This window comes from Pipistrellus hanaki, assembly GCF_964339955.1.
Source record: "Pipistrellus hanaki genome assembly, chromosome: 7".
In the NCBI taxonomy this organism is placed as follows: Eukaryota; Metazoa; Chordata; class Mammalia; order Chiroptera; family Vespertilionidae; genus Pipistrellus; species Pipistrellus hanaki.
In genome coordinates, this window is record NC_140509.1 from 74,518,189 (window position 1) to 74,532,666 (window position 14,478).

General features: G+C 41.7%; 1 protein-coding gene across 5 annotated transcripts in view; it reads right to left on the bottom strand.

Annotated features, from left to right (window-relative positions):
• NKAIN2 (sodium/potassium transporting ATPase interacting 2) overlaps positions 1 to 14,478 on the bottom strand; it is a gene marked incomplete at its 3' end in the record, with an annotated part of 734,130 nt that overhangs the window by 9,757 nt on the left and 709,895 nt on the right. For all 5 annotated transcript variants that reach the window (XM_084889671.1, XM_084889670.1, XM_084889673.1 and 2 more), the window contains one exon: positions 13,570 to 13,630. In XM_084889671.1, coding sequence (XP_084745797.1) covers positions 13,570 to 13,630 — 61 coding nt within the window. The remainder of the gene's footprint in view (positions 1 to 13,569; positions 13,631 to 14,478) is intronic.

Here is a 14,478-nt window from a genome sequence, read left to right on the forward strand (position 1 = left end):
CATTTTCCACATGAATTCATTCTAATTGTATGGATGTCTTCCTAAATATCTGAGGGAGGTGAATAGGAATAAATGGAATCTAAGTGACCCACTGCCATTAATCTCTTAATGGTCAGAGTCCTCTATTGGTTGTAGATGTCTACTTTTGTTATTTTTTCTAAAGTATCTTTTATCTGTTCTTTATAGAAAATTTACTCCTTCATCTTCTTCCAAACTCCAATCTAATATTCTCAGAATATTCTGATGTGAATCATGATCAAAACAAAAACCCACCTGTGCTGGATTTGCCAGTGATAGTTAAAAATAAGTTTGGATTTTCTGTGATGTACCTTTAAGAGGTGATACAGCAAGCATCTCTCAAGGCTTATCCATTTCCTTTGTGTATGATAACTTGTGCAGATACCATATAAACATTTAAGCAGTCCTTCCACTCATAAATTATTTATATTCTCAGCCCCATTTTGTGTACCTCTGACTACAGTGATGCTTTTCATAGTAAAGAGAGATGTTTTCCTTATAGCCACTTGGTGTTTTGTCTCTGCTATTTCAATGCTTATTATAAAATGTGAAAGACAGAGGAATTAGGGAAGGCCTGAATTAGAATGAGGAGGACCAGAAAAACATATACCAATAAATGCAAGATAAATGGAGAAAGGGTAGAAAACCTAGGACATGCCAAGGTTTTGAATATGAAGGAAGGGAAGCAAACGGCAAGATTCAAAGTTGATTCTTAGAAATTAGTTGGCTAGAAGAATGTTGCTGCCTTTCCCAGAACAAAAAAAGAATGTCAGGAATAAATTGATGTTTGGCTTAATTTGGAAATGTATTTAATTTACAAGGGGCACATATAAATGGCAAGGACCAGGAAATGCTTGGAAAGAGGGAAATGTAACTGAAATTGGTGCAAAGTAAATTGGGGACTTGCTGTCATTAAATTTTTTTTCAATTATAGATGACATTCAATATTTTATATTAGTTTCAGGTGATTCCTTGTCTCTCTCCCCTCCAATAAATCATGAATTTATTTCTTCTCACTGGGCTTTATTTTGGTTCATCGCAATATATCTCTACCTGACAAGTAGTAAATGTAGTTGTTTATTTGTTGATTCCTCCACTATAATGTAACTGCATAAGATGGACAGTTTACTACTGTTTCCTACAGCCTCAGGCCCCAGAACATAGATTGGCTCATGGAAGACCCTTGTATGCATTTACTGAATAAACTGTAAAAAAAAAAGAGAGAGAGAGAGAGAGACAGAGAGAGAGAGAATCAATTAGAGTATGGAAGATTAGATCACAAAAGATGCTGATAAAATTTCTAAAACATTTCTTTAATGAGAAGTAGTTGAGTAATTACTGTAAGCTTGAGGTTCTAAAAACTTACAAAAATGAAATACAAGTCCCACCCGATAAACTGTTTTGTGTTTTTGCCCTCGTCTCTTTCTGCCAGTTCTCAGGGAGGGCAACACCGTAGGTGAGACACATGCCGGCTTTCTGCTCAGTCCAGGATCTTGCATAGAACAATCTTCTAATAATAAAAGCCACTGCTTTGACAACACATCACAGGGAAGCTTTGAAGTAGCGTAAAGATTAAGAGCTTTGGAGTCGAAGACTTGGTCTTAGCTTGTGCCTTCACTTCTTCTCAGTATCTTACATAAGACAACTCCATATATCTGAATTTCCATTAGTCCAAATATTTTTGGTGATCACTTTGTGTATTTTCCTCAGGACACAGAGAGGCTGGGACCAACCTGGTCCATGGTCTGTGAGGCTTAGGCATGAATGCAGGGAAAAGAACGATCCAATGGAGTGAGCAAGAATAAAGACACTGGGAGCTCAGGCTCCTGCATGGGGAGGAGGACATGAGGCCAAGGCTCGGTGGAAGGATTCTTTAGAGAGGAAGAGCTTAACTACTCCCCTTGGACTTGGGCAGGGCTGCGGGAGACAACAGGACAATTGCTGGTCTGGAGTGTTGTTGAGGTCCTTGGGGAAGGCGAGGATTTTTTGTTTGATAGTGTTGATTTCCTCAGGTTTTGGTCTTAGGCTTCCGGGCCTGGAGAGGTTTGGACTGGGTCCTGCTGCGAGTCGGTTGGGCAGGAGAGAGCATCCAGCCGTGTTCATTGCTTTCTCCAGCAATGTGCAGCCAACCAGGGCTGGGAGTGGAGAAACTGAGTCTAAGCCTCATCAGGCATGGATGTAGGAAGGTTAATGGTTCCAGTGGAGAGAAGCCCCTGTATAAAGATTTAATACGTATCTCCAGGAGAGAGGCCAGAGAACAAGGTGGGAGATAAAAAAGGGCTTCATAGGCAGGCAGATAAGTTTGATATTGGCGATGTCGAAGAACCCTTTGTTCTCCCTAAGGAAGATGATCCAACTGAGCCTCCCTGAGGAAGGAAGTCAAGAGGCTCCATGAAGTGAGTGGTGATGAGACAGAAAAGGATGCAGCCAGATAACTTCAGTACTTCTGGCAGATGTGGAGAAGCGTGCAGAACATGATGCAAGAACTACACATCTTCAAGGTGCCTGGCCTGCTTTGTGCCATGTGGTCTGGATAGATTAGATTCACCAGTGTTTTGTTCTCCCCTGTTAGAATTGCTTTCAATTTTACATGACACGCCTTTCAGTTGACATTGAGAGCAGTTGTTACTATCTATAGGTGAGCTAGTTAGACATGATTGGGTATGTTTCTTAGCTGACCTCCACAATATATTTAGTATGCTCAGCCCATTTAGACACAGTGGCTTTAATTGGGGGTGGGCACATTCATGTATGCCTATTACGGCAGTAAAAAACAAAGCATGCGTGCTATAATAACCCAATAGAGACATACTCTTGCCTTGCATTTTTTTGCTAACACAATCTGTGCGTCACTTTGCAGCCTCCAGAAAGGAAACTCACAAAGTTCCTGAGCCTCAATGGATCATCTTTTTCTTAGAACAACGGCTGCATTTTCAGGAAAGAGAATGTCCAGTCGGCGCTCTAACCTTTTTATTGATAGTTGGGAAAGTCGAAACTAGACTTTGCTATATTGAGCTCATTAAAAACATGTGAGATTACTCCTGTGTGAATTATGGCGAATATTGGGTCAATATAGATTAAAAAAAATGTAGTCCTCTTTAAAAAAAGGCACATCTATATTTGCTAATTGTACACGGCCCTCTGATTTATCTGTTAGGCTTCAGGTGAATGTTGCTTCCTCAGGGAATCATTTCTTGTCTCCTTACTTGGGCCAGGTGCTCTGGGTACATTCCCACTGCACCCCCTACTCCCCTTGTCTGACGGCTCATTATACTTCAGTGTAATATGAATGGTGTGGTGGACCGCAAGCACCACGAAGGCAAAGACAGTGTCTGTTTGGTTCCTGCCTCATCCCTAGTAGACTAACCCCAGCCTGGCACAGGATTGTTCTCTTCGAAGTATGTGTTGAAAGAACCTATCTCAGGGATCACAGCAAAGGGATGTAGAAAATATGATTAGAATCAAGAAACTTAACTTCTGCTCCCAGCTCTGCCTCTAAATGACTATTTGTTTTGGAGCAAGGGTTGACACACTCCTTTCCTCTAAAATTAGAGGATTAAAGTAGGTGATTGCTAATGTTGTTCATAGCTCTATGGTTCTGCACAATTCCATATTGCTGGGCTTGGTTTACATGCCAGTGATACCAATAAAATATTTACAAAGAGCAAATCTGCCAAGGCATAGTAAGCAGGGAAATTAGTACAGAAAGATTAATTCCCTCTGGCTATTGCTACTATTATGCATTGATTTTTTCTAGTCAAGTTCCCAGGGAGATGGGCTGCTGAATAGGGTATATATATATATATACACATACATTTGGCATTTGAAACCTGAGGCATGACAATTCCCAACTGGAAAACAGAGTGATGGAAAGGTGGGGCCTGGGAGAGGGGAATAGGATTGACAGGTCTGTAGCCAATAGAAATATTGTTGCCCCATTCGGTTAATTTCAGCCATGTAGGTGTATGGATGTGTGACTATGGGCCTCCTCTCGCCTCACTGCTCTTGGGAATTTCTTCAACATCAACTTCATTAGTTACAAAAGCAGCAATCCATATCCAATTTTCTTTTTGTGTCAGGACTGTTCATGTATAAACTAAGCTCCTTTGTTGGAAACACTTGCAATTAATCCCATAAACCAACAAACCCCCAAAATGCAAATTTTGCACTGCCCGCCCCAGCCAACCCTGCTGACTCTGAGTCCTGACCGCCGTCTATTATTACACGGAAATGAATTGAAATTCCCACGTTGGGTCTAACCTAATTTCAAGTGATAATAGGCACGGGTTCCCAGAAGCACTCTATGCCTCTTGATAGTAACATCCTAATTTCCTTTTCTGGTAAATGTTTTAAATAAGATTTCAGCACCAAAGGAAATTAACCTTTAAATTAATTGTAATTATAAAATGCCATGGCTGATTTTTGTCTTCGGCCTAATTACTTTTCTATTATTTAAACAAACCTCACCTCCTGCGAGCTTCTAGTTTGTTTCTCTTCACTCCCTGCGACAGAAGGCCACCCCAGTCCTGGCCCAGGCCTCCCCAGCCGCCTCTCTGCTGCTGGAACAGCCTTGTTTACAAGTCACAAAGGATTGAGGGTTTCCCTTATGCTCACCTCCCCACAAGGAGCTCTCTCAGTGCTATGCTCACGTTTCAGTTCTGCATGCCTGGTGGTCTTCCTTAGAGACGCAGTGCTCAGTTCCCCTGCTGTTAAAAAGGAAATAGCGAAGCCTAGCCTCCTGCTTGCATTAGCTGCCTCTTCCAGAAGGCAAGCACAACTGGGCATAATGAAGTGGGCACCCCCGCCGGCATCATTCATTATCACAAGATGAACTTCTAAAGTGCGGTCTCCTTTCTCAGCCCCAGGGCTTTCAGAGATCTGCTTCCTGTGCCAGCACGAGGTCTGTTCTGGTTCTCACTTGTTCTTTCGAGAGGGGCTGGAGGGACACAGCAACTTGATTTTTCGTGCACGTAGCTCTACACCTGGTGCTAAAAGCATCCTATTTTTTTTTTCTGCCACTCCCTTTCTCATGTCGTTATCAATGGGAGCTTTAAGAGATGGTGAGGAAACAGATACAGAACCCCCATCACAGGAGGGCTGGGCATTGCAAAATGGGAAGAAGCAGCAAAACATCAGAACGTGCTGTAAATGTCACCACTTCTTCCATTCACATGCTCTGGCTTTCTTTTTTATCGAGGCTGAGGATCACACTTGGGTAGGATTCCTCTGTTGGATGACTTGAGTGTTCTAAATGAAATACCTCCTCTATCACACCCCTCTGCTAGTCTGAATATTGTCAACACTGATTCTTTATAATCAAAGGCCTCAACATTGATTCTGTGAAAACAAAGGCCTGGTGCTTGCTTCTGTAACACATAAAGTTAGAATCAAGGTCCCATTGTATTGAATAAACAAAAGATAGAGAATGGATCACTTTCTTTGCCTCATATTTTTGAATTGGGAACATAAGCCTTATTTAAAGATGATCACGGTGCACATGTGCATGTGTGAATGTGTGCGTGAGTGTGTATAAAAAGCAGTGTAGCATAACGGAGGAGACATTGTGAAGAAAGGGGGAGAGTCAGAAGTGACTGGAAGAATCAGACTCAACTTTGACCTGACTATCCAAATGGAAAGACAAGAGCTCTTTTCTCTTCACTGACCACAAGAGGGAGCAATTTAACAGTAAGCTGAAAAAGAGAGCTGTGCTAAATTTTGGGAGAGTTAACTGTAAAAATTGCTCTGTCTCACTGTTGGGGAATGCTGTTGTCACTGACAGAAACTTGCATGTGATTGACAGGAGGCATATGTATACGTGGGCATTTGTTTCAGGGGTTGGTCATTTTTTTAGTCTTTTACATATGACAGCGTGTTTTTGTTTTTCCTTTTATTCTCTTAGAAAATGTCGAAAGGAGCTTTATGCTAATTGGTTATTCATTTAATTGGAATAAACTGGGATCTAAGGAAATGTCACATTTCCTTGGCAGTTTCCATATAGTCCAGGAAATGTTTGTGCAGAGCTGAATGATTCACTCATTCATTTCTCAGATACTTACTGAGTCTTGCTCTAGGTAGGGGATATGTTAGATGCTGGGAGGATAGCCGTGGTCAACACAGGTGTGGTCCTCAGTGGCATCCCTAACACGCTCTTACTCAGAAGGAGTCAATATGTGCTGTATCGGTGTCAAAAGTTCACAACAAGGCTCAGTGAGCCTGGACACATCAATTAATCCTCATAGAGCTATAAAGTTAAAATGTTGAAATAGAGCCATAGGCCATAGTTTTCCACCATTTAAAGCCCTGCCGTATTTTTAGTCCAAAAGAAATCTTAAGTAGGATAAAAAGTCATGAAATTAAAGGAACGCAGAGCTCCTGTGTTTTGGGGAGTTGGAGAAGAAGCAAGATGGCACCTTCTACCCTGTCCCACTACGTTCAGAAGAGCGTGGTTAGAGATCAGCAGCATTAAAAGTTCGGGGCTCCAGTGTCAGATAATATGTGATTCTGTTCAGAGATGGGGAAAGTTTGGGAGGGAGGCTGGCAGATATGGGCAATATTATTTCACCAAGTCACTTTCAGAATTCCAAAACGATGTTCTAAAGAGATGATGAAACAATAATATTCGAGGCTTTCATTTGGTTGCTTGAGTACAACACTTGAAAAGTAAAATAGACACATTTTCTTAGAAAATGTCTATTGTCAACCTGACACCCAAGAAGTTGGCACTTTTTTTTTTTTAAACTGCTAATTGCCTGCCCCTTTATATATATATAGAATGATATATAAATAACAGGAAAGCAAGCACAGGCTACCAAACAGATATATGATGTGGCCTTAACAACCAGGTAGATAGACAGATGATAGACAGGAAGGAAGGAAGAAAGGAAAGAAGAGAGGAAAGAAGGAAGACCATTAGACATATAATATGCCAAAATGCTGAGAACCAATTTAGAATTGTGGGGTTCATTCCATTTTTTATATTTGTGTTTTCTATACATTCTGCAGCCAAAATGCAATCCTTTATAATCAGGAAGAAACAACTATTTTTAAATAGGGGAGTAGCCCTCCCTGCTTTCCCCCAACCTCCCTCACAGGTGGGAGAGTGTATAATTGTGCTCAAAGAATTGCATCCAAACTCAATGATCTTGACAAACAGGAAAAATGATCAAAACATACTGAATGGAGTTCAATACACAGATGCACAGGCCAGCAGGCTTTAAAAGAAAAAGATCAAACAAAAATAGCAGAAAATTATTAGCCTCAGAGAAGTGAATAATTTCCCGTGGTTTGCTTTTCAAGTGAAAGATTCTATAAATCGATTGGGACTTTTATCCCAAGGCCAGTGGGTTTAAAGAATTCAGGACAGGTTTTTATGGACTTGTGTTTGGTTTGGTTGTTTCCTGAGTGTGTGCATCTACATCTAGAATTCATTTTTCAATACTTTTCAAAAAATAAGTCCCCTAGAATATATTTTTAAAATGACATGCCATAACCTTTTCCAGATTATTTGAATATTAAATAACACATCAGTTCTCTTTTCGAAAAGATAGTGTCTACTTAGAAAAATAGACTCCTTTTTAAAAAAGAGGACTGTTTAGTTTTAGCTTAATTATGAAGCAAAAGGTTTATAAGAAAACATAATAAAAATCGAGAAATTAAATGATTTTTTTTCTATTATAGATCAGTGATGTTTATCTAATGATGCTAACGAAGCAGAGACATATGTTCTTAGTCCTATCACTGAAGTAGGCATCTTACTGTGGGGCAGAACTGAGGGTTAAATGAGAGAGAAGAGCTGCATAGTATATAACAAAAGGCACATCAGACCAGGAATCTCAGAACATCTTATTTCTTCCACAGACTACTGTGAAAGAGAACAGGTCAAAAAGACCAGAGATCATAAGAGAAACTCAGCATGGCTGGCACCAGATCGTGAGGTGCAGAGCCAGACACAAAGATGGCCCAGCAAGGGGTGTCTGCTTTCCTGGAGAAAACGTTTTCCCCTAAAACACACGGCTGCCTTTTCATGAACAAATATAAAACAACTAGAGGCCCAGTGCACGAATTCGTGCACAGGTGGGGTCTGCCTTGATTGGGCAGATCAGGCCAGGTCTGCCAGGGAAAGGAGACCTGGGAGGTTGATCAGCCGACCCCACCCCTTGGTCAAACTCTCAGTGGAACTCCCAGTTGAGGGGACAATTTGCCTATTAGCCTTTTATTATAGGATAGGCTGGGATAGTTGTCCCACTCAAATAGGGTTCATGTGTCAAGGAGCACCCTCTGGAGCAGGGTCCCAGCTCCGTTTCCTGGTGAGGAGCTTCTAATTAGAAGGCGGATCACCCTGACCCATGCAGGAGGTGCTGGCCCAATGCTCCTGCTTGGAGACAATGAGCATGGAACTGGGGCAGATGGTGGCACTGTAACCTGGATCCTCTGACCCACAGGAAGTAAAAGGGCTAGTAAGCCAAGGTAGCCCAACTTTGTGCCACATAAGTATTTTCAAATATCTGGGAGCCACATGATGTGTGTGTGTGTGTGTGTGTGTGTGTGTGTGTGTTGTGTGTGTGTGTGTGTTATGAACTGAATTGTGTCTTTTCTCCTCCCCAATTTATATATTGAAGACCTTACCTCCCATGTTATTGTATTTGTTGATGAGGTCTTTAAAGAGGTAATTAAGGTTGATGATGCTATAAGTATGGGGCCCTCATTCAATGCGTCTGGTGATCTTATAAGAAGAAAAAGAGACAACCAAGGTGATGTCCACACAGAGAAGAAAGCCCACGTGAGGACAAAACAAGAAGTTAGTCTTCTGGAAGCCAAGGAAAGAGGCTTTAGAAGAAGAAACCAAATCTGCCAACACCCGATCTTGGACTTGCAGCCTTGTGAACTGTGCGAAAATGAATTTCTGTTGGCTGAGCCACCCAGCTCTTGTATTTTACCACTGCAGCCCCAGGTGATGGATATCTGGGGGCTGGAGTGTCCCATCTTCCTGTTTGTCATCTCTGCTCCCAGGATGGCTGCTATCAACCGGGAAGCACAGCAGATGGCAGTGGCGTTCTGTGAGTCCGCACAGCCAGCTGCCTCGCAGGCTGTGGCTCTGGCTCTGGCTTAGCTAATGAAAGGCTAAGAGATGTACGCTTCAAGGTCCAGGCTTTTTCATAGGAAAAAATCAATAACTTTGCATTCAAATGTCCATATAAATATTCATCAAACTGGGCTCTAGAAAAGCAAATGAGATACCCTTTAAAAGGAGAAATAAGGAAAACATAATTCTCAGCATTTGATGTGCCTACAGTCTCACTCCTTCTAGTTCAATGAGGGTTGGTTGCTGTTTCATGCATCTAAAGTTCGAGTCTGAACCCTCTGCATTACCCCCAGAGGTCTCTGTCTCTGAGGTCCCTCACCACACTTGCTGCTGAGGTCTGAGGTGTCAAAACTGAGCCCATGGCTGGCCATATTGCACCAAGAACACTGTCATCTTCCAGGTGCCATACTTGGGCTGTTATCTCACTCAGCACAGTCACAGAACCCAAACTGCTCTCTGTTCATAACGGGGCTCAGCGGAGTGGAAACTTAACCGACTAGGCAGGCAGGTAGCACCTCCTCCTGCATGGCATTCCTATCTGGATGCTTTCTTACAAATCCACAGCAGGCAAGAGCAGACACAGAGACCCTGCCCTTCCTTGATGACTCAGACATTAAACCTGTCCCATTCATCTGGGCCTACTTTCTGTGAGTTCACACACGTGCATGCCTGTGTATGTGTGTGCTAGAGTTTCAATAAGCCAGGAGGCTTTTAAAGGATCAAAATAATTTCCTCTGTGACATAATTACCAAAAATTAGACAGAAATTTCAAACCTTTACTCTTAAGCATTGGAAGTCATGTGTTCTAGGCAGTGTCTAGAGATGAACATAGAAATGACCAAGACTATGACAACAGATGAAAATATTAAATGAAAGCACTGTACTCAATACTTATAGCTGTCTGGACAGAAAACTAGCCCAGAGGAGCATCTCCAGCAGGCTGTTTAGTCCCGTGAAATTCTAAGGCAATTCAGCTTGGATATAAAAATGGGAAAAGTAATTTATATCTTGTCCACTGAGCAAAAAAGACTAAAATTATAAAACTTGCCTATGAGAAGTTGGGGTAATAAAGGAAGATAAAGTATTTTGGTCAAAATACATAGAAAGACATAAGCACGACTTTAGAGTATCTGGGGAAATAGTTGATTAGATGCTTGAAAGATAAACCTGGTCTTTCAAAAACATATTTGGTTTTGGCCAAAACTAGATCTACGGCGAATTCCGCAAAACGTGTTTTCTGGAATTCTAATTCTCTGGAATATTAAGACTTCTTATGAAAAAGCATTCTGTGTTCATTTGTTTGGGACATTATTATACTTTTAATTTTTGTAAATTGATGTTTTAACATCTACGAAATGATCACTGGCTGATCTCAAGTAAGCCCTAGCTCACCTAAAATACCTGGAGACTTTAGGTAGCCCCAAACTATATTCTCTAATAGTCAAGTGAAAATGCACTTCACAAGGACTTACTTTTAAAGTTAGCTAGCTAGTACTAAACTTGCTTAGCCTGACCTGCCCATTTCTTTAGATGGAAAAAAGAAAAACAAAACAAAACAGTAAAGGCACTTGCCCAGTTTGCTCTCTCTTTCTGCCTTGTGATCTACCCTGGCACTTTCTGTGTGGCCCTATGTGGCATGAAGTGTCCTCCCTAGGACACTATTCTATCTAATAAAGAGGGAATATGCTAATTAACCCTCATACCATCACAAAGATGGCAGACCCCACAGCCAATAAGGAGGGAATATGCTAATTGACTGCCCTGCCCTCAAAGATGATGGTGCACACAGCCACCAGATGGTGGCGCCCAGTCACCTCAACCCCCTCTAAGGCTTTTACTTCCAGAGTCTCCTAGTCCCCTCAGCCCCTCAGCCTCTCAGGGCCGGCCCCAAGCATAGGCAAGCCTCTGATGACGGCTGCCCAACTGCCCAGGGCTGCCTGAGGTTCAGGTAACAAGGGCCAACTGAGGCTTGTGCTGCCAGCAGTGGCAGCAGCAGAGGTGTGATGGGGGCATCACCTTCCCTTGATTGCCATGTCTCCTCCCACCCCTGAGGGCTCCCATTCTATGAGAGGGGGCAGGTCAGGCTGAGGGACTCCTCTCCCCTCCAATGCATGAATTTTCATGTGCCAGTCCTCTAGTGAGTGTAATAAAACTGCAAACCTATTTGTGGCTTCTCTCTGTGATCTGTGTTTGGCCTCACTATATGTCATCCAATGTAATATGGCTCAATTGTGGATTAAGAAAAATTGAATATACTACTTTATTACAGCGGTCACAAAGATGTGAGTATGTAAATGTACATTCTAAGTTTCCAGTGTCAAACTTATTTGGCTTTGGGATCTATTTTTTAGCAGTATATCTTATGAACCAGCATTTCTAGGGTCCCCTCTGGGAGATACTATTCTAGAGAGATACTGATTATCTGTCTAGGCAACTTGGCATGTCAGTATTTCCTGAAGTAAAAAATGCACTGGTGTCATTGTGAAATGAAACCAATCATTATAGCCTAAGGAACTCAACTCTCATATGAAATTTAACCTGTAGACTTTCTTTTCATTAAAGATTTGGCACAAAAACACTGCATAGCAATATCTGAATGCACTTCCATAGTTTGTGGGGTCCATGTATTTAAAAATCCATTAATAACTTGGAATACATCTTTTGTGTGCAAGACAAGTACTTATAGATGCCTTCTCTTGCATATTCATTAGGCATCTTCATCTCAAACTGTTCAAATGGAACACATTTTCACATTCCCATTCTATTTTCCTCAAGTGACATTTCCATGTACCCATTCTCTTACACTAGAAACCCAGGAACCTATCAGTGTCTACATTGTCCCTTACACAGTACCACACAGCCCACTAATCACTTAAATTTAGCATGACTCCTGTCATATTTATGCTGTCCCTCTACAACATGGTCCAGACCTCATGATCTTGTATCTCAGTCATTGTCATGAAGTCTAACTAGTGTCCCTTTTTCTAATCTGTCCCACTGCTTCTGGTTTTTCCTTCACACTGACACCGCTATGATTTTCCTAAAGTACAAATGTGACTGTATTATTCTTTTTTTATAAGTCACCTGCCAATTGATTTGCCATCACGCTATACAAAATAAAGTCCAAATTCCTCACTCTGTCACACCATTTTTCTACTGTCTCATCCATGCTCTCTTTCCTAATCTACTCTGGATGTCCATCTCTAGCACAAGACACAACCCAGTCATATTAACCTGGCTTCTGTGCTCCCAACATGACCAGCTATGAGATGCCTTGGTGCTTTCTCACCTTTTACCTGGAATCACCTTACTCCCACATTGGCTACGCTATTCATCCTTTCATCTACTCATCTTCAAGATCAAGCTCAAGAGTGTAAGAGTATCCTTCTCTATAATGAGTATCCTGGTCTCTTTCCTATTTCCCCCCACTAGGACTTTGGAGGGTTTTATACTTATTTGTCCACAATTGCTCCTTCCTACCAGATGGTAAATTCCTAGAGGTAAAAGATTGTGTGCTACCAATCTTACTAGTAAAATCTCCAAAGCCTCACAGAGCAGTTGACACACTGAAAAACGTTTTATAAATGCTTTTTTAGCAAAAGGGCATTCATTTCCTTTCATACATAAAATAATATAAACTATGTACTGTGTGTTCCTCAAATCATCCTGTAACAGATCAGTGAATTCTCCACTTTTTTCCCTCTGTCTCAAAACACCATCATTATGAATATTTTTGGATACCGAAAAGAATGATTCCCAATTTTGATTTTTCCTGAGTAAATATAGGTGCATGGCAAGTGTCCAGAATAGCACTCTGAGAGACTCAAAGTCTTTCCAATCCCCCTCTTTCAGATCCTTAGGTGGCAAGGGTGGAGTGAAACCTTGCATCTGCTGTTTTTGAAAGAGCAGAGGACAGTGGAGCCACTTGAGGCTTACAGGAGGGCACCGCCATCTCAACTCTGGACCAAGCAATAGGACTCCATGCTGAGACTCAGACATAGAGTTCTAGCCACTTGCATCCAAGAGTAGGAACAAAAAAGAAATATAAACATTTCCTTTCCTAAAGACAAACTTCTTGAATTAATCCGAAGTTAATTCTTGTGAGAGTTTTAGGAACTATTGTTGATTGTGATAAAAGGGTTATAAAAACAGAACAGTCAAGTTAACCAATTTTAGAAACCACTTCCATCTCCAGTTTTTCCCTTCCTATCTCCTTTCTGAATTGTTATAAGAAATAACAGTGCTTTCCAATAAAAAAGAAATATGTTTTCAAAAGGAACCCTTCCCCAATTGTTTTGATATCCTCTATACTTTTATGAAAACACTTTAGCCCTGTGGATACAAAAGGCTTATCGCCTGTTCTAATGACGTGTTGGGGGATATTGTCTGAGAACGAGTAAGGCTAGGCAGGAGGCAGTAAGGGAGAGGCTTTGAACTTGAAAGAAACAGAATAGAGCTTTAGTACTTACAGCTGTCCTCCTCTTCAGTTATACATTTCACAACATAACAGGCGTAGATGAACCCTGCCAGCTGAAACAAAACAGAGGTGCTTTAGACAGGAGGCAAAGGCAGCAGGACTGGAGCACGCTGGGGGGAGTGGCTTTTAAAGGCAGGCAGTTTACCAAAACCAGTTTGGCTCAGTGGATAGAGCATCGGCCTGCGGACTGAAGGGTCCCAGGTTCGATTCCGGGCAAGGGCATATACCTTGGTTTCGGCACATCCCCAGTGGGGGGTGTGCAAGAGGCAGTTGGTTGATGTTTCTAACTCTCTATCCCTCTCTCTTCCTCTCTGTAAAAAATCAATAAAATATATTAAAAAAAATAAACAAAGGCAGGCAGTTTATGACTAGGCCTAGTGTCCCAAGATGGTCCATCCGACAGGATCCTAACTCCAGCATGGATTCCTGATGCCAGTGACATCTATCTGCCTGATAAAGAAATATTTTCCTCTGACCTGCAATTATGGGTAAGACTTGCTAATTGCCAGGCAATCTAAAACAAGTTATTGTAGATGCAGGAAAAGGAAAAAAAAAATTATGGCCACTCATTAATGCAATAACATTTGCATGTGTGCCGGTCAACTTCTAATTGACTTGCATGAGTCACTGACTAGCATAAAAATGTTTTCAGGGAAAAATAGTAAGGAGAGTCCATGATTTGCATGAAGACTCTATCAGTAAAAAGACCTCTGATTTAGACCTCGACCAGGAACTGGGCAGACCAAGTATAATTAGGATGAGATGGACACCCATGGGTAAGGAGTATCCTAATGCACTAATGCGAGGACTCACACATCACGTGGTCCTTTCTGAAGCACACCACACAAAGGTCCCCATGGGCAGGCAAGTCTTCACTGACTGAAATGGGTCCCTGCCCAGG